Source organism: Thamnophis sirtalis, unplaced genomic scaffold (assembly GCF_051295495.1).
Source record: "Thamnophis sirtalis isolate CommonGarterSnake01/CBP01778 unplaced genomic scaffold, rThaSir2_p1.2 scaffold_12, whole genome shotgun sequence".
NCBI classification, from domain to species: Eukaryota; Metazoa; Chordata; class Lepidosauria; order Squamata; family Natricidae; genus Thamnophis; species Thamnophis sirtalis.
Window position 1 is genome coordinate 43,620,302 of NW_028261392.1, and position 21,261 is coordinate 43,641,562.

Below are 21,261 nucleotides of genomic sequence, written 5' to 3' on the forward strand. Positions count from 1 at the left end.
TAACTAAGACCAATAATAATGTTACAACGTAGCAAAAATCTCATCTCTGGGCAGGAGAAGAGGTGGGGAGAAAAGGTGAGGGGGGAATGGTGGAGGAAGAGATGAGGGTTACACGCACGGCCCACATTCCTGTGTCCGATTGAGGTACTTGCTAATTGACATATGCCAGATGCTAGCACATCTTAGCTCGTAGGCTGTTACAGTAGGCTGGTACAGATCTGCACGTTAATTAATAGGAATGCTTTACATATTGCTAAAAGGAATGTTATGCATATCATGGTACCATCCATCCCTGTGCCTGTGTTTTCAGGCAGCCATAACTGCCCTGCACATACACACAGCAATGGATTCCAACATCTCCTCTGTTTTTGTTTTAAAATGACAAGGAGGAAAACAGACATATCAAAATGCAGAATCGTCCTCATCACTGGTTATAGCAAACACCTTTATAGACAGGCTGTTCTCCAACTCATGCTCATCCTCAGCTTCCAGAAGGGATTTGGTTTCATTGAGCAAAACATCCTTCCTAGCTGAGGAAATAAGGCCTTTGCATAGCTGAAAAAGGGAAGGCAGGCATTGAATACAACAACAAAGTGAAACAAGCAATACTATAATACACATAATGGATGAAAAAATGCTTCTTAACCAGGGGCCATCAGGTAGCCAGGACCACAGACCATCCCACCAGGCTGGCAGTACGTCTTCTTGAATCTGGGAAGCCAACCCCTTTAAGGAACTGATCTGATGCCTGACCAATTGAGAGGTGTCTGACAAGTTAAAACAACACATGTTTCTGACCGATTCACAGCCTAGATGATGTACTAATAACAAAAAATCAATGGCAGCACGATTGTCTAAGACAGCATGTCTGATCTCTGCCTGTTCCTGATTCAAGGCGGCTATGGCTGCAGATGTAAAATTGATGGTTTTTGCAAGGGAACAGGTGATGCGGTGGGCTGTCCTGTGGTTGTGCATTGCTAATGCCGGAACACCAACTATAGATATAGCAAGGGAAAGATATTCAGCCTCGTTAAAAAGATTAATCGAGCTGTCACATGTTTCGTCAAGGACTACTGACGACCTCCGTGGCCGTGGACTGAGGTCCTGTCTGGTCGGTAGAACTGCAGTAAGACGACTCAGACAGCAACGTGTATCCGACAGATTAGCAGGTATATAGTTAAAGGTTTTTCGACCACATGTGAAAAACCAACCAGCAGGAAGCAGAACGTGAGCCCAATTGTAGGAAATGTCCTCGTAAGTGGAAGAGTTGGCAGGAAAGATTCCCCTAGGCATACAAGATTGTGTGAGAGAAGCAGTACAATTTTTAATGTGTGCACATGCAATGTTGGGTCCGCTAGCTACAAAGGGTGTGGTGAGAGACATGGCATCAGCTGGGAGCTGCCTTGTGATAGGGCCCCACATCACAGAGTCACCGTAATTAACTTCCTCTCCTTTTTTAAACATGGCCAGCTGGGTGTCACTTAAAATGATGGAAAGAGGCGTGCAAACTGGTATTAAACAATTCCCCAATAACATGTTCATGTCCACAGCTTCGCTTAGGCAAAAATTTGATACATTTGCCTGTTCTGCCAAGCGCATCCACAGGTTGTATGCCATCCGAGTGTGCAGACCGTGAGAAGGAGCTGACCTTTTCATCCTGTGTGTGAGAGACCTAGTAGGTACATGTAATGGTTCCTGTAACTTGTAAGAAGCACGATGGGAAGCTTCACAGTGTATTTAAAATATAATCAATACTACAACTATAGCACACAGTGAAAAAATAACAGAATGATATGAGAAAGTTCTACAACTTATGGGTTTCGTGAACTCCTGCCACAGTGACAGGGGATAACCTGGATGTTTTCTTCGAAATAAGGGACATCCTTCTGGTGGCGAATACGGTGGAGGGTGTCCTACCCCGTTTTCCTGGTCGGGGCAGGAAACAGCCTCCGTAATCTCATATGGTGGAGGGTGTCCAGGCCTGTTTTCCTGGTCAGACCAGGAGGCAACCTCCAGAAGTTCTTCTTCATTTGGGGGCTGATGGACGATCGCCATCCCTGGAAGTGTGTGGTGGTGATTTTGGAAGAAAACGTCTTACGTGTCTTCCTGGGACCCAAAGAACACGATCAGGGAGTTGGATCGCTGCGTATCCTCGCCCCCAGGTGATCAGGTTGGCAGGTCCTCGCCACGTCAAGTCAGGCAAGCAGCGATGGTAGACAGGCGGTCGAATAGTGTCCGCAGAAGGTGGAGCTGTGAAATGATGAGTTGCTGCTGAGGATGGTGGGCTGCCGGTAAGATTTAAGAAATTCAGGGTATAAAGGCAAAGGTTAAGCGTGTTTTGCACTGCTGGGAGGCCAGGGGGCATTTTTCCCCTATTGCCAATATATCTGTCCAGGGCATGTTTTAATGTCTGGTTGGCACGCTCAGCCAACGCCTGACCCTGGCTGTTTTAAGGAATGCCAAATTTATGTACAATACCCCATTGGTTACAAAAAGTGACAAATGCCGTACTAGTGTAAGCGGGGCCATTGTCTGTTTTTAATTCTTTTGGGCGTCCCAGCAATGCAAAGGTCCGAATACAATGATTAATAACGTGTTTGGTGGCTTCGTCCCTTTGGGGGGATGCCATAATGTAGCCTGAATACGTATCAATGGAAACATGTAAATATTTCCAAGGGGCAAATGGAGGATATTGGGTAACATCCATTTGCCAAATTTGGCAACACTCTGTCCCCCCTGGGGTTTACCCCCATAGGGAGAGAGTTTGCCTGCTGGCTACAAGTAGGGCACTGCTGAACAATGGCAGAGGCCTCATTTTCGGTAATGCCAAATTGTTGCATGAGGGCTTTCTTGTTTTGGTGAAAATAGGAATGACTCTCCCATGGGGTGGGAGCTGTCAAAGTTAAAAGGGAAGAAGAGTTGGTAGTAGCCGCTGCTGTGGCGTCAGCCACATCATTGCCCTCCTGGAGAGGGCCAGGGAAAGGCTGATGACTTCGGATATGGGAAACATGAAAAAAATGGGTGCGGGCAGAAATTAACTTTTGCAAAGATAAAAAGAGCGAGAGTAATTGTGGTTCCAATGAGGGAGAAAGATAGGCCTCATAAATTGATTTCACAATCTGAGTTACATAGAGGCTATCCAAAATCAAGTTGAAGGGTTTATTTGGAAAAGTAGAAAAGGCCAAAATGGAGGCAGCAAGCTCTGCACGCTGAGCGGAAGTCTGCAGGGGGGGTAATTTTTGTACACCACCGGCCATCCTGCTGCCAGGCACAAGCTCCATACGTCTTGCTTCCGTCAGCAAAAATAGTCATGGCCTGAGGAAGGGAGCGAGGGGAATATGGAGTGTGCCATTGCAGAGGAACAGTTTTCAAAAGAGCCAATCTAGGGTCGGGAGGTGCATGGCAAGAAATCTCACCTGGCCAGTCGGCGAGTGCGAATTGAAGGTTTTCCGAGCTAGCAAGTAAAATCTCCCAAGTTGATAAAGAACAAAAATCGTGGAAGGTTCAATTCTGGCTAACAACTTTGTTCTGACACGGGCTTTTGTAATGAGAGCTGCAAAAAGAGCAGGTTTCTGAGAAATAGTAGATTTTGGTGTGTGAGACAAGTCCACCATATATGAAAATATGTAGCATCGAGAGAACCACATCTCCAACATTTGGGTTGTAAATTCGGATACATAGAAGCCAGCTTTTTAGGATCTAAATGCCATCCATAGAACATCTTATAAAAATTTTCTCTCAGGTTTTGAGCTTGTGTGAATTTCACATTTCTTACCTAAATTCTTTCCCATGTCTCCAACATTATTGGTTCTTCAATATTTTGAGCCCATTTTATCATACAATCTTTAACTAATTCTGTTTCCGAATCCATCTGTATTAATACATTATATATCCTCTTTAAATGTATTAAGCTTTGATCTCTTATTTGTTTAAACAAATTATCCTCAACTTGGATAAAACCAATTTTTTGATCTATTTTCCACCTAGCCTGTAATTGCCCATACTGGAACCATGTTTGAACTACCTTCTCCTCTTTTAAAACCTCTAAGGATTTTAATTGTAATACCCCCCTTTCTGAGGTAAGAAGCTGTCTGTAAGTAATTCTATCCTGTTTTTGTGCTATATTCATATTTTCAATTGCGTGTCTAGGAATTGCCCACATGGGTATCTTGTCATTTAATTTATATTGGTATTTTTTCCAGACCCGCAATAAAGCATTTCTTAAGATATGACTTTTAAAATTCTTATCCAATTTTTTGTTGAATAACAGGTAAGCATGCCAACCATATACCAGATCATGTCCCTCAATATTCAATATTCTATCATTGGTTAAATGAGTCCAATCACTAATTACAGATAATGCCACTGCATCTTAATATAGTTTTAAATTAGGTAGTTTCAATCCTCCTCTCTCACGTACATCTTGCATTATTTTCATCTTTACCCTCAGCTTCTTTCCTGCCCATACAAATTTGTTGATACCCTTCTGCCATTCTAAAAGATTTGCATCTTTTTTAAGTATAGGTAACATTTGGAAAAGAGATAAAAATTTTGGTAAAATGTTCATTTTCACTGCCGCTATCCTACCCAGCAAAGATAAGTGCAATTTCTCCCATTTTTTCATCTCCGTCTGTATACTATGCCAAAGTGGTTCATAATTATGCTTATATAATTTCCCATTTGAAGTTAAAATGTTAACTCCAAGATATTTGACTTTTTTAACTACCTCACATCCTAGCATCACCCCTAATTCTTCCTTTTGTTTAGTATTCATATTTATAGCTAATATTTTTGTTTTTCCTAAATTTATTTTAAAGCCAGACACTTGACCATATTGATTAATCGTATTCATTAAGACCCTACTGGATTCCTGCAGTTGTTCCAATATTATGACCAAATCATCCACAAAAGCGCGGACTCTATATTCTTGCTGCCTAATCTTGATCCCCTTTAAACCATCCAAGCCCCGTATTTTATTCAACAGTACTTCCAAAGTTATAATAAACAATAATGGGGACAAAGGACAGCCCTGTCTTGTACCTTTTCCAATTTGAAAAGAGTCTGTTAAACTTACATTGACTATGATTTGTGCTGTTTGCTGTTGGTATATTGCTTTAATTGACTGTAAAAAATTATCTCCTATCTGCATTTTTTGCAATATCTTCAGCAAAAATTGCCAGTTAACTCGATCAAAGGCTTCTCAGCATCCAAAAATATAAACGCAGCAGGGATCTGGTTGTTCTTTCCCAAATATTCTATTGCATTAATAATTAATCTGACATTACTTTTCATCTGTCTCCCCTGTATAAAACCTGTTTGGTCCGTGTGTATCAATTGTTGAATAACCAACATTAACCTATTTGCTAATATTTTAGTAAAAATTTTATAATCTACATTCAGTAATGAAATAGGTCTATAATTTTTGGGTTGAGTAGTATCTTGATCTTCTTTGGGTATCAAAGATATAAACGCTGTCTTCCAAGATGGAGGCACTTTACCTTCCATTTGAATCATATTAAATAATTCTCTAAGAGGTTCTACCATTTCTAACTGTAAGTTTTTATAGTAAACCGCTGTCAAGCCATCTGTACCTGGTGCTTTCCCTGACTTTAATTGCTTAATTACCTGCAAGATTTCCCCCAAGGTTATTGGTTGATTCAATTTTTGCCTGTGCTCTTCTCTAACTGAAGGTATTTTCTCTTTATCTAAATATTTGTCTATATCTAAACCATTAATTTTATCCCCTTTATACAGTTCTGTAAAAAATTCCCGAAAGGCCTTTTGAATCTCTTCCTGTTGAAACACCTCCTTCCCTCTGTAAATCAGTTTAGATATATTTCGAGTTTTCCTTTTTTTCCTAATCTGATAAGCTAACCATCTGCCAGGTTTGTTTGCATTACAAAAAGTATTGTGTTTTGCATATAATAAATTAGTGGCTACCTGGTCAGAGATCAACATGTCAAATTGAGATTTTAATATGTTAATAGCTTCCTTAACCTTTGTATCATCTGGGTTCATTGTTAACTCCAACTCTTTTCTCTTAATTTCCTCTTCCAGTTCTGTTCGTTTTAACCCTTGTTTATTTCTATGTGTTTTATTTATATTCATCAGCACTCCTCTCATATACGCTTTGCTTGCATCCCATATGAATTCCATAGATGTACCCTTATTCATATTCAAAACAAAATATTCAGATAGTGATTTTTTACAATCATTAATATACTTTTCATATCTAAATAAGTTTTCATTCAATCTCCAAGACCTTCTTGCCTGCACTACCCTTCCCAACTCCATCCAAACTGGGTTATGGTCCGAAAGGACCCTAGCCACAATCTTTGTCTTCTTGACCCTAGAAAGCAAATCATTAGTGGTTAGTATAAAATCAATCCTTGAATGGGATTGATGCCTGTCCGAGAAGAAAGTGAAGTCATATTCCTCTGCATTTCTTTCTCGCCAAATATCTCTCAATTCAAAGTCATTCATGATGTCAAAGAAAGGTTTAGGTAACTTTGCTCGCATCTTAGTATTTAGGCGGGAAGTCTTCTTATCTCTCTTAGTGTCTATCACTCCATTCCAGTCACCCAATAGTATACAGGAATTATAGTCCCACTGTACTAATTTAGCATGAAGATTTCTATAGAATCTATCTTGCTGTTGATTGGGAGCATAAATTCCCAAAAGTAATGTCTTTTTCCCTTCTAGGATTAAGTCTAAAGCAATATATCTTCCGAAGTGATCTGCTTCTATTAATTCAGCTTTCATATCTTTTCTTAAGTATACAACTATACCATTCTTCTTTTCCATAGCGGAAGCTGCAAAATGTTGACCAAGTTTTGAGTTAATCAAATATTTTTGATCAGTTGACTTGATATGAGTTTCTTGCAAACAAATTACATCATTCTTAAACTGTTTGAGATAATGAAATATTTTCTTCCTCTTCTGTGGAGAATTCAGTCCGTTGACATTCCATGTTAAAATCTTAGTTGTCATCTTTGGTTGGCTGAAGCATTTTTAGAGCTTCCTGCACGGCCTGTTTAACCTTAGGTCTAGCTCCTCCCACTGCTTCCAGACTTGTTATTGTAGTTCCTTGATCGATGGCCGGTGATTGTTGATGCTGTTGCTTTTTAGCTTGTTTCTCCATTCGTCTAGTAGTCATGCGGCTAGGTCTTTGTTCCATAACACCTTGCACTTCTAGAAGAGAGAGATGCTCCATCTTGTCTGGTGGTTGTGTAGTTTGCTGTCTATCCTGTCCTTCTTGTGGTCTTTCTCCAGGTCCAGATGGTGCAGGGTATCCGGCCTTCAATATATTATAATAAAAATCTCGGGCTTTCCATACAGAGTTGAGGCGATATCTTTGCTTATCAAATGTAAATATAATGCCAAATGGTGCATCCCATCTATACTGTATCTGACAATTTCTGAGTGCTTCGACCAAAAAAGCGTAGTCTCTCCTGGCTCTTAACATTTGAGGTGGTATCTCTTTCAAAACAATCAGGTCTTGACCACCAATTTGAAGCTTAGTGTTATAAGACGCTTGCAGTACCATATTTCTAAGCTCTCTTGTAGTAAAATATATAACGATGTCTCGAGGAAGCTGCTTCTGCTTTGCCAGCCAAGAATTAACGCAGTAAGCTTTGTCGATTTGCCAGTCAAGGTTGGTCCCTGGTCTTCCCATCAGGCGGTCAAAAGCTTCCGATAGGATCTGTTTCAAGTTCTCCTGTTTCTCCTCACGCAGCCCCCTTACTCTTAATGCAAACTCCATTTGTCGGTACTGTATCATAATAATTTCTTTTTCAGCATTTTCCACTTTTTGTTCCACCACCTCTGTTTTCAATGTCAAGTTGGTATTGGCATCACCTCTAGAGTATCTTCCATTCCAGAAGTATGTTCTGTCAATACAGTTACAAGTCTCAGCATTTCATCTCTAATTTTAACAACCTTAGCGTCAATTTTCTCATACAGCTCCTGTTTAAGTCCTTTTATTTCACTTTCTTTTATTTCCTCTTTTCTCTCCTGCTTTATCACCTCTCTATTATCTCTAAGCTTATCTTCCATTTTAATTGTCATTGCATTAAGAGCCTCGCTTAGTTTGCTCAGGAAAAATTCTTTTGTTAACACATCCCCAGCAGGGGGCGTAGGAAGCGGAGGCTGCAACTTTGTGCCAGGCACTGGGGATGTGCCCCTGGGAGTAGAGGGTGACAACTTCAAATTAATATTTAGTTTTAAAGCCATTTCAAAATTTATCTGCCTGCAATTAATAAAACTCTGTTGCCTGAATATGCAGCTTTAAGTAACGAAGCTGAGTTCCCCTTTTACTTTGAAGTTTAAGGCTTGGCAAAACTTTCAGTGAGTAAACATTGTAACAAGAAAGTTCAGCAGATTCATCACCATTTAACTTCCAGATAGGCAAGATTAATGAGGGAGTGAAAGTCTTGTAGAAATGAAACTAATTAAAAAGCTTCTGCTGGCCGATTGTGAAACAAATGATAAGCATTCTCCTTTGTTTTGAATTCTTGTAACAGTTAACAAAAAGCATTCATTATTACCGGAGAAACCAGCCTGCTCGGCGCCATTTTAAAAGCCTCTAAGTAAATAGTTTTTTGGAGGAGAAAAAGAAAAGAAGCTAAAATCTTGATAAACAATTATTGCCCACGTAATACGGATCCAGCTCGTGATAAGATTAAATCAATCAAAACTTTGAACTGAGTGGGGGAGACCTACTTTGTCCCACACAAGGCAGTTTGAAGTTCCCAGCATGGACAGCCGTTCTGCTTTGGGCTAGCCCCCCTCTCCCTGCAAGCACAAAAGCTGCAAAAATCGAAGAGCATTTGCCAGCAAAACAATTTCTTCTTTCCTTCTTGCCTGAAGGATAAGAAAACCTGATAAGACGTCAGATGGAAGATCCTCTAAACAGGTACGTAGCCAGGAATTCGGAGGCAGCTGGTTTTTTGCCGAGAATTTTATTAAAGGCCCGCAAATCATGCAAGAAACGCCATTTACCAGATTTCTTTTGTATAACAAATTATAAGAAAGGAGATTATACACTCAGTATTAATATTCTTTTCTGCTCTGCTTAGTAGTTTACCTTTCCTGATTTAAAAAATTAAGACTGTTTTCTGTTGTTTTGGTTTGGATATAGTAATAATAGCTAGTGGTGGGTTCTTCTCCCCATCGCTACGGTACACTGCACATGGGGCCGGGTGTCCTGTTCATGCATGCGCACTGCGCACACATGCACACTCCACTACCCTTTGCAGCACCCAGCTTCTTGTCGGAGGTTGCAAAGGCATCACACACTGTTCGCGTGTGCGCAATTGGCCATTTGCTTTAAAAATAGGTATAGACCACGGGCGGGTAGGCCAAACTGGCCACAGTACCGGTACACTATCAGCTGCTCCAGGCTACTACCACTATGGCTGTACCAGGCTGTACCGGCCGGAACCCATCACTGATAATAGTCTTCTGGAGCCTCTGTATATGCTAGTCCATAATACTGATATTCCCATGGCCAAACCTCTTTCTCCAAATAAATAGGCTGCACAACATAGATGTTTTCAGTTCCCTGAGAATCAAGATGAAATGAAAATAGATTCTCAGGGCCATGCAGCCAGGCCATTCCACAAAAACATTATGGGTCAACTATAGGTTAGTAAATCTCTGCATCTACATCATCCATAGTGTGATACACTGAGGTATCATAGATTGTCCACTTGAGAAGTTTTCAGTTGGGAGAAGGAGAATTCCACTTCCAAATCAACCAAAGACAACTCTAGGTTGTTCAACAGCAGACTGGGAAGAAGTGAAAAAAATATCACAAAGATAAGGAATTTTTTATGCTACATAATTAGAAAGTCAGAATGAGCCCCCTGTTTCCATATTCCTGTCTAACTAAATCCACTAAAATGTGGCATTATTAAAAACCAAGTTTCTTTCTAATATGAGAGAAGTATTATTAAAGTTCCAGAAATGTAATCATTAATAAGTGAGCCGTAAAAACATATGTAAGATAGATTGCCTAGCACCTGTTTCCCATAAGAAGCTGGAAAGGAGAGAATAAAATGATTAAAAGACAAATTGTGAAATTCATTCCTGGAAATTGATTACATTAAAATATGAACTAAATAGACACAATTCAAGCCAGACTGAACTTTACTGAATCTGCATAAAACTATCATTCTGGGAGTCAGGGAAAGGCTGAGAAATCATTGATCATTGTAATCATGATAAAACAAAGTGAATATAGAATTGTCATCTTGGGAATCCCAGATTCTCTGAAATAAGTACAAAAAATGTAAGCCAGATCAACGGACTCTTCAATATTTTTATTCTAAGTCAAGGGTTGTGTGAAAGCTTTCATTTAGGACAATATTCAATCTCAGGACTGAATAAGCAGCATAAACCTTTCAACTTGACATCTCATAATCTCAAAGGATGTGATTTTTTAAAAACAAATAAAATATTTCAGATTGGGAAGTATGTCCCACCAAATACTATTAAACGTTTGGTACTCTACTAATTCTAATAATAAGCTGATTCATTTATAATTATCAGAATTGAAACACCTCTTCCATAGGGCAGGTACTGAAAATATATAAAAATATTCCTACGGTAAATCAATTATCAATATTTTATTAAGAAATATGTATAGGAATGACAACCAATACCTGTCACCTTGAAAAGTTAGGCTGAGGAGATTAATCCACCCTCATGGTGGGTTTTCTTCCACTTAAATCAAAATCATCAGACATGATCCTTTTATATACAGCATTCTATTCTGGAGAAAATGTCATGATATGCCAGTTAAATTTTTTGATAAATCAAAGCATAACTATTATTTAATGCTTTGTTGTCCCTTTCCTTTAAAATATTTAAGAGTCTAACCTAGTGCCTCAGTAGTAATCCTATAAGAACAAATGTCTATGTATAAAATGCTGACATTTATTTTAAGGAGATATCTCTACATATTAGCTCTTCCATTCAATTACTTCAGAATAAGTCCTATTGAATTCAAATACTTCAAGTAAATACACATAGTATTATGCTGTTATGTACCATTTACATGCTCTAAGTGGGTTCAGATGTCTAAATAATATTAATGAATGCTAGGGTGGTTTGATTCTTATATAAGATGCTCTTATGGTCACAGAGATTTTTGTATTCTGCATGAGAATGCAGGTGAACTAGAGACACTATGATATACTTTTTTCATTAGCTTTTTAAATTGTGATTAATGGACAACAGAACATAATACTTTGGAAGATTGGCATCAGTGGAGATTCTATCAAGCAATAGAACAAATTCTGGAAGTCCTCTAGAAATGTAAGATTTTATCAGATGAATCACAGTTCTGCCCAGTTATTTTTCTCATCTAATTGGGATACTTATCTTTGACATTGGAAAAAATATTTTAGACCCTATTGGCAGCTGCCATGGAAAAATATATTATCCTATATAGTCCACAATTGCACTGCATATTCAGAGATCGTAAAAAGTCTGAGAAAATGAAAAAAAAACATTAATACATGGGAGAGAATTAAAAACCATATAAATATATCTGCCCAAATTATGTGTTGCAGATTCATTTTAACATTTAAAAAATAACATGTGAAAGTAACTCACATTTACAGGGGTGCCAGAGATCAGGCTTTTAAAAGAAACTCTCAAATTTAGTCCAACAAAAGTTTCAAAAGAGTATAATAAAACAAAAATATCCACAGAGTTTTTATAAAATACTAAGAATGTGCAAAATATTCCATGCATGCTGTTTTGCATGGATAGGACTGAAAACATATGTTCCAACTAGAAGTATTTCTGTGCATAAGCATACTGTATATCCTTGACCCCTCTTCACAAAAACAAAAGAGAATAAACGCCAGTATGACTCCACATTGATTTGTCTGTTTGTTTATAATGTTTACATAGCCACCCATCTCACAGAAAAGTTACTGTAGACAGCTTACAACAAGAGCAATCATGAAATCAAACTGTTAAAAGAACTACAATTAAAATGTTTCTGTGATTGCCTTAATGGTGATTATCTATTAAACTTTTAAAGCTGGCAATCCATTAATTCTGTATTTTGGTTCTTCATTTCATTATGCCACCACATTCTTATGATCGGATTCTGCAAGATGATAAATAGAAATAGAGGAAATGAAACCTCCTTCCAATAAGAACACAGGCTACCTTTTCAAGCACAAATGAAAATGAGTTTAAATAAAATGAGCTTATTAAGTTTGCGGATGCAAAGTGAAGGGCAATGTACAGCCACACTGATTGCTAAATGTTCTTTTGTAGCTATATGTATATCTCTGTCTTTATTATGCAGCACACCTTCTGAGAAATCTCTTGTGCTGCAATGTTTCCCAGATGACCACACTTGGGCAATTTCCTATGTCTAGAAACAAGTATGTGAAGTCTGGCCTTCCCTAGGTAGATGTTTACACTTCCCCAGGCTTTTGCACAATAACAGCCTGACTCTTTGTAACTAGCCTCAACTATGAATTATGCATCAGTCAGGCAAAATGCTTCCCTGTTATTTAAAGATCAAGAAGGTGGTTATAAGGGGTTATTTAAAGTTCATATGCTAAAGCAATCAGTTATAAAAGCAGGAAATTGTCCTTTTCAGCCCCGAAATTTTCCATGTTTCTCTGAAAGACATCCAACTCCAGACTTTGGATCTGTGGAAGATTTTTTTTTTAAAAAAAGAACAATCATAGGTGACTATTTCCCCCTATGATGGTTTCTGGAACCCATAATGTGCAGCGATTGATGTAGCTCTTTTTCTTATGGCTTTTAAGACAATATTGTTGTGTAAATCAATCATAATAAACAGTGCTGTCTTGGCCTTGTCCCAGTTCTTTAAGCAGAGATATTTCATTAAAGAATTTCCTCTTAATAGAAAACAATATATGCTGCTCAGGGTTCAACTGTGGAGTTTTTGGTGTTCTCTGAGCTTGGTTGTTGGGTTATAAGTGTTTCATTATCCAACTAGGCATGTTAATATTGCCTAGTTGGGTAATGAAAAGTTTGCAAGCAAACAATCAAATGCAAAAAGCACCAAGAACTTCACACAAATCCCCTGTATTATTCTTTTTATGGAAGAACAATGTGCCTACAACCTCCCCATTTTTTTCTTATTTGCTCTTGAGAGATTTCTTCCCTTGAAGCAATCTAAGGTAATTTTTATTGTGTGATATTAAGTAAAGAACTAAATAAAAATAGTTAATTGTTTGAAGAACAAAAATAGTCAATGTGTACTGAAGCTGCTCTGAAAAGAACTGGAAATAAGAATCCAATGGTCATAAAACAATGCAACAAGTGATATAACAAAGAAGCAAAACATCCAGCAGACTTTTCTGGAGGAAATACAAATGTGTTGAAAACTTATACTACTGTCAGAGGTTTGAAGTTATTTTTATGCCGAAAAAAAATCTGGAATAAATTGGTATAATCAAATGGAAAAGTAGTGGTTAAAGAGTTAGTCTACGTTTTTAACTCAAAGAACAAAAATATGCCACATGACTAGAAAGATGTGTTGATTGAATGAAAGTTTATATGAAGGATTCCTCTAAATAGCTTTGTGAAGCATATGCCTACATTTTTAAACATCCATGTTGCTTTGTTTTGTTAGAGATAATAGATTTCTGAGCATGTGCAATATATACACAAACAGTGGTGGGATTTAACTGGTGTAGCAACTGGTTCGTTGAGCACACACAGTGCATTTGAAAACAGCTTTAAAATTTACCTTCTACTGCAGCCCCAATTAATAAAACAGCTGAGGTGCGGCAATCCACTCTGCCATGCCTATCAGGTGGGCTTCAAACAAAGGAAATATAGGACAGACTAACACATGGGCAGGTGGGTGGGACCAACTGATCACTGGAACTATCGGTTCACCCAAAACAGTCAAAACCAGCTGAATCCCACTCATGTGCATAAAAGCCTTGGAAGATTGTGTGAAGCCTTATGAAGCTTTCCATTGCATTAAGAGTCTCAATGAAGTACATTGATCCTTTTACTCCAATGGGAAATTTTCTCATTGGCACAAAGCATTTCTTCAGAGGCATTATGTCTATTTCATAAGCTTAACAACCAGTGGAAAAATTGTTACCTGGATATCAATAATGAGTTGATTAGATCAAAATAAGAAGATTTTTTTCCCTTAGAAGGTGATAGTAGTTTACCAATGTTGCCTATTGTAAGCTGCCAAGAGTCACTCCACAGTAAGAGGGGTGGCAAATAAATTTAATAAATAAACAAACCAACAGGAACTACAAGTTGAGTTTCATAAAGATACAGGTAGAAATAGGCTTCTAGTCTATTATATCATGTCAGTAGGAGAAAAGGGCACAAGAATTTTATTTTGGTTAAATGGCATACAATTGATACACAATATTTCCTGGAATTTTTAAAATAGTTGATTAAGTTTGATGTAATAAATCTATGTCAAAACTGTGATGTCTTTGAAAGTCTATTCTTGCATTTTGTTGCCTAGCTGTTTAATACCTGAGAAAGAACAGGCCATTATTTAAAATGCCTTAGCTTGTCAAGACCTCAAGCAACCTGCCCAATATTTGTTAACTTGGAATTGTGGGTGGAAGATGTTTTCAGGGCCTTCATTCCTGACTAATGGAACTTCTGATCTTTTGTGTTGTGTCTGGAAATCTTGAGCTGAACTAAAGGTTAAGTATCTGCATGTCTATTATTTACTTTAGGACTGAGATGGAAGCTTGATGACCAATGCTGTAAGCTCAACAGGAATGTTTTAAAAAATCCCAAAAGAAGGTCTCAGCTAGCCACCTCTGTACCTCTGTTAAGAACAAGAAAATGGTATGATTATGTACTTGCAGTCATCAGTTGCTCAGCTTGCCTGGAATGTATTTTTATTTTTCTCATATCCCTAGAAAATATAATTTAACATTAATTTGCATGGAAAAATTGTTGTGGGTTTCTACCAAGCATATTGATTAAACTCTCCTGGCAGGCAGACAGAGAAAATCAAACAGATGTAAAGCTGAGGATTAGGAGCGCTACAAAAAAAATAAATTTTCCATTTCACAGCACTCTGGAATTTAACCTTCTCTACATATAAAATGTCAGGTTTAAATCCTGGGCTTCTTCACCTTTCAAGTCAATGTGCATTTTAGGGCTTGTTTCTTGATCTTGATCTAGATCTAGTCTTCTGTTTTAAATTCATAAAATGGCTTTGCCTGGCATGAGAATCAGAAATTCTTAAATTTCAACCTTTCCAGAGATAGTGTTTCATAGATGAAATGAGTTTTTAATATTTTAGAATATGAGCTTAGAGGTTTTTACAGAACAATCAATTTAGCTAAGAATGAAGCAATATGTTACAACTTCTCCCCTAAGTCCTATACTGCTGAATCATCTTGGCATGGGAGGGCAGCAATGTTCCTGGGAATATAACATTGGGGATATATGCTAAGAGTATATAATTCTAGCACAGTCACTCAAGGGATAAAGTTCAATCCAGCTGCCCTGCCAAAGCAAATAGGTATCTAAGTGAGGCAGCTACAGCATAGGAAGATGTTGGAAGCTGAAAATTGTTTCAGAGACAATGGCAAAAAGGTCATACTGCATGGGGGAAGGCAATGGTAAATCAGTCCTATATTTGCCACAAAAAACATTGATAGAATATATAAATGAGCCATGCTGGATATTGGGCTGGCACTGAATTTTTACAGCTAGAAAACATACTGCTCAGTACATAAAAACAAAGAGTGGTATTGCTTTTATAATTAGGAAGCAAGAACAGAACTTGGTTGCAATGCAATCAGTGATCACATAGTATAAATTAACCTTCATGGATAACTCTTCAACCTGACAATTATCCATGTTTATGCTCCAACCACTGATGCAGATAAAGAAAAGACTGACAAGTTTTATAATCAGTGAAATTGATAGAACATATAAGAAGGTACTAAGATATGGAAACTAGAATGTCAAAGTTGGAAATATCAAGCAAAAATGCAGTTGGACTGTTTAGCTTAGGAAAATGAAATGAACAAAAGATGGAAATACTGTAGATATGGAAAAATTAAGAATAATAATCTAAAACAACTCAAAACTCAGAACACTCCAACTTTGAATTGATATACTAATGGTGACATTGGACAAATAGTAATTGAGTCAAAGAAAATAAGTAAAGATAGAAGGAGTATACTGAAACTGTATACTGTAGAATCTCTACTAGAACATGACAGTAAATCAGTACTCAAGTTATTACCAAATATTACGGCTATAGGAATTGATGGAATATCTATAAAATATGGTGATCAACAGAAGAAGAATCAGTAGAGATGTTAATCAAGCTATGACAGTAAATCTAGAGAATGACACAGTGGCTAACAGATTGAAAAAGGATCAATCCCAAAGAAAGGAGATTTAACTATCTCAAAGAACAGAGGCTTAATAGAGTGTGAAAACTACCATACAATATCCTTAATTTAATATGATAATTAAAAATATATTAGAATTATCCAAAACATATTGGAGCCCTCAATGGAAAGAGAGATGCCAAATATTCAAATTGGCTTTAGAAAAAGCTGAAGAATAGGATTGAATAAGAATTATTGCTGATACATGCTGAGTAATTTGGAAACATGCTTAACTATTATAGTACCTTTCAATTACATTAATGATGTCAAACTGTAAAATGTGCTTATAAAAAAATGGAATATCAGAATATCTCATTGTTCTCATGTAAAATCTATACACAAATCAGGAAATCATAATATACCATGTTTCCCTGAAAATAAGACCGTGCCTTTTTTTTTTGGCCACTAAAAAAGGCACCACTATCGTCCGAACCGGTAGTGGTATTTTGGCCTGGGTCGCAGAGCACGTGCGAATCGAACTGGTAGTAAAACTGGGAGCAACCCACCTCTGGGGTGCACTTCTAAAAATCAAGGTAGGAGTTACTTTCTGAGTAGATCTGTACTTACAAAGATTAGTGTCAATATCCAGCTTGAGTATCCAAATAAAAGTCCAGAATCATTTCAATTCTGAAAAGCTTACTGTTTATTGAATACATAGTGTGGTAATTGTTAGGTAACATTAACTCTAAATTTCTAAGGCACCAGTTCACAGTATTAAACAATCGATTTCTCAGATCAAACCCCAAGCTTCCACGGAGATTAGGTAAACAAGTTCTCGTTGTTATGGGAACCACCTGCCTTCTTCTTCACACCTGTTGATAACGACCTTGAAAAGTGTCCAGACTCTCACAAGCTTCATTTCATTTTTCCAAACTAACCCATTTGTAGTCAACATCTCCCCCCTTACTCCAATGACAAGTTGAAATGAAGAGGCATGTAGCTTTCCATGTTTCACTCTTGACAATTAGATTTATGCAGTCAATATTTTTCCCTGTAATAGTCTAGGGAGGAGAAAGTTCCATTTAGAAGAAACAGAATAGAAAAGGTATTGACTCTTTCGACATTTGGTGTTGGAGAAATCTCTGAGAATATCATGGAGAGACAAAAAAACATGTACAACGCTGAACAGATCAATCCAAAGTCAGGCACAAGCTTCTTTTCTGAATGCTCCTACCAAGCATGTATGGTGTCTGCCAGATGGTAAAAGGGCCTTTTCAATGGTAGCTATCTGGCTATGAATTGCTTTCTGCAGACAAATGCACATACTTTGTGGCCTGCATTTTCTAAGATTTTTTCAACTCATAAATTCAAAATATGCTGTGTGTTTTAATGTACACCTGCGTTTACATCAATGTTGCTGTCATTTATACTTATTTCTTTATAAGTTATTGCTTGTAATTGCAGGTTATTTTCTTGTAAACTATTCAGTGGAATTTTGCTATTAGGCAACAGACAATTATGGTTTTGGAGTTAGAATAAACAACGTGCTGTCATTTTTTAAAAAAAAAACAAACCTATGAGCTTGATGCAGCAAATCAATTTGTTTGAAAACATCAAATATATCTCTGTATATGATAAACTACCTGTAAGAATTGGCTGAATTTGGGCACTATCTCATGGTTACAATCCAATTACCATGTGTGCGTAAGGCTGGCAGATAACAACATGGTGTAGCTATCATTGTCCCCTCCCCCATAAAGAAGACATCTCCAAGGTGTGTTGGAATGAAATAGACCATAGGAAATGAAAGCCACTCCAATCAATCAATATTTTAATTGATGCTGGCAGAGTAACTGGAAACTAATAGATAAAACAGTTTTATTTGTCTATCTCCTGTTAAAATTATACTCTATCCATTTGTACAGTGATCAAATCCTGGAAACCTAACCCTGAAACCAAAGCATCTCCAGCTGAACATTTCTCTTAACAAGAAACCCTGAAGAGAAATTAATTACTTCTGCACAGCCAAGGAGGTTGATAATGGAGCCCTTGGGTTAGATGCCATTCTAAAGACAAAGAAAACTACTTGTTAAGGTAATATTGGAATATTTTTCACTCAAGCTACTGGGAAGAACTCTCTGACCTAGTCAGGCACCATATGAACTCAAAACTGATTGACAGAACTGAGAAATGGCTGGGTGTGTGTGTGAAAGGAGGATCAAACAATCTAAATTAAGCCTGAAGTATTCCTTTCAAAACCCCTGTGACTGCAAACTGCCAACACTTGGCAGAGTCATTTATTCCAAAAATTTCTTTGCTAGATCACTTGCAAAAGCAGTGAAAGGAACTATAGATGATGGTCAACTCTGGAGCCTAATTTAAAGATTTGTGTGACAGCAACCAAGGGAAGAAATAAAAATATCAGAAATAAGGATTGGAAAAAAAGCCTTTCAGCCAGCGCTGGTGTAAATACTGCCATAAATGTTTATCATTTGCAACAGGAAAGCTGTTCTGGATCTAAAATATTCATGCAGTGAAGATGAAATATTTTATTTAAAATGAGAGGTTTGGACACAAAGCCTTGGAAGTACAATCCTATTTGTTTGGTTGAAAAACTCTGAATGAAACATTGGCTCTCTTAAGATGCCAAATCTCTACCAGAGGAAGAAATAAGGAAATGAGAGCTAAAGAAACTTATTGGATGAGAAGCTAAATGTCGTTAAAGAAAAACTAGAAAGTCCAGTTGCATCTTGAAAAAGGACCCTTGGGAAAAATAAAGAAATGGGTTTTTTTTTTACATAATCTTTCCTTCCCTTGTCATCCTTTGCCCTTTGGGTAGATTTTATTTGCTTTATGGAATTACACCTCACTTTCTCTCCAAGAACTTAAAATGATGTATACGTACTTCCTCTTTCAATGTTTTCTACAATACAATACTATAATCTGTTTTCTAAAACAGATTAAGCTGACAAATGCTACTTTCCCAAAAGTTACCCAGTGGTCTTCTGTGGGTTAAGGATGGTCTTGAATCTGGGCCTCCTTGATCCTAGTCTACTATCCTGTGTTTTCCCCAAAATAAGAGCCTGTCTTATTTTTTTTGCCACCAAAATGGCACTAGGTCTTATTTTCAGGGGGGATGTCATCCACTGACTTAGCTCACTTGTGTGCATCACCGCCCCCCCAGTCTCTTTTTCACTATCAGAGGCCTTCAGGAACTTCTTCACCCGGGAATAGCAATAGCAGTAGCAGTTAGACTTATATACAACTTCATAGGGCTTTCAGCCCTCTCTAAGCGGTTTACAGAGTCAGCATATCGCCCCCACAGTCTGGGTCCTCATTTCATCCACCTCGGAAGGATGGAAGGCTGAGTCAACCTTGAGCCGGTGAGATTAGAACCGCTGAACTGCAGATAACAGTCAGCTGAAGTGGCCTGCAGTACTGCACCCTAACCACTGCGCCACCTTGGAAGGCCAGCAATGCTGTAATTTTCCTGTTATCCTGCTGTGTCTGTTGAGTGATGCTAAGATGTAAATAACTACATTAAATATTGGTTTAAGACCTAAAGTACTTTCTGAAGACTTTTCCAACTCTACTGATTCTGTGGTACATAAATTTTCTTCTTGAATGTGAAATATGATCTGAAGCACTGTGCTAGCCTTCATCAGTGTGTACTACATCTCACATCATTGGCCATGGAGAGTATAGGAAATATACCTGTAGTCAATAATTGTCTGACAACAGTATGTTGGATACATTTTCCACCTTCTCCAATCAACTAACTGCTGTGAATAATAACTGCCGTGTGTGTGTGTGTGTGTGTGTGTGTGTGAGAGAGAGAGAGAGAGAGAGAGAGAGAGAGAGAGAGAGAGAGAGAGAGAGAGAGAGAAAGAGAAAGAGAGAGAGAGAGTTGTTCTCTCTCAACATAAGGAAAATGAAATTGTATTTTTTAAAATTATAAAGGTTAGTTAACTTTCCAAATCCATAATGATATTTCTGATACTTTGATTATTTATACTTATGTTGATACATGCATTTAAAAATCCACAGTGCTACACAACACATATAGAGCATTCATAGGTGCATTTGTATATATTTGTATTTGCAGTGAATTTTTATTAGTACTTATTGACAACAAAAAAACACATATTATAACTTAATGTATCAGAAGGGTGTTTTATATTTTTGGGTACAGTGTAGCAGTTGTTGACACAACAGTTTCAACCTTCTCCACAAGTTTGAAGATTACAAGGATGTAGGACTGCATCAGAAATTAGTTACTAAGCAGGTAACACAGGCTTCTCTTTTTAATTAATGGATAGTTGAGATGGAAATATAGGCTCTAAATCATGTCAAAAGATGCAGAACTGTCCTCCCACGCATCACTCTCCATATTCTACTGACATTCAATAACAAAGAGACACAGTTTATATACAAATTAGAATTTCAGTATCCAAAGAAATCAAAGGGGTAATTCAGGATCTTTCTGAAAAATTAAATTTTCCTAGGAAATTGGGAAGTGTTGATGATTTTAACCACTATTGTTCATGATTTTAAGCAAATAAACAGCCAGTAGATTCTCTGGTTAGTAGATGCTCCTGAGAAAAGCATGTCAGAATGGTAACTATCTCTCATGAGAACAGATTAAGTCAGCTTGAATCTTTTGATAAGCAAGGAATTAAAGGTTATATTGGGATGCAGAAAGGAAATTAGAATATTTGGGCAAATCAGTTTTACATGCAGCTTAAAACAGGCAGAATACTATTTTGATGTTTTATTTCAAACACCAACAGAACTGTACTCTCAGTTTGTCAAAACAACAATGGTAAGATGCTCATGACCATGAAGGTCCCAGTCCCAGGACAAAGGTTGCAAGATCCAACCTGGGTTGATTACCAAGACCAAAGGTTTATTCTGCCAG

General features: G+C 37.6%; 1 protein-coding gene across 1 annotated transcript; it reads right to left on the bottom strand.

Moving 5' to 3' along the window:
• Nucleotides 1-402: 402 nt before the first annotated feature.
• LOC148043312 (syncytin-A-like) lies at nt 403-1,693 on the bottom strand. Its single transcript, XM_087726773.1, has one exon. It carries the CDS (start codon nt 1,654-1,656, stop codon nt 403-405), a length of 1,254 nt encoding a protein of 417 aa, XP_087582899.1. The 5' UTR covers nt 1,657-1,693.
• Between the last annotated feature and the right edge of the window lie 19,568 nt (nt 1,694-21,261).

Coding starts and splice junctions, on each gene's coding strand:
- LOC148043312 (XM_087726773.1), bottom strand. CDS start 1,656: ATGAAAAGGTCAGCTCCTTCTCACGGTCTGCACACTCGGATGGCATAC.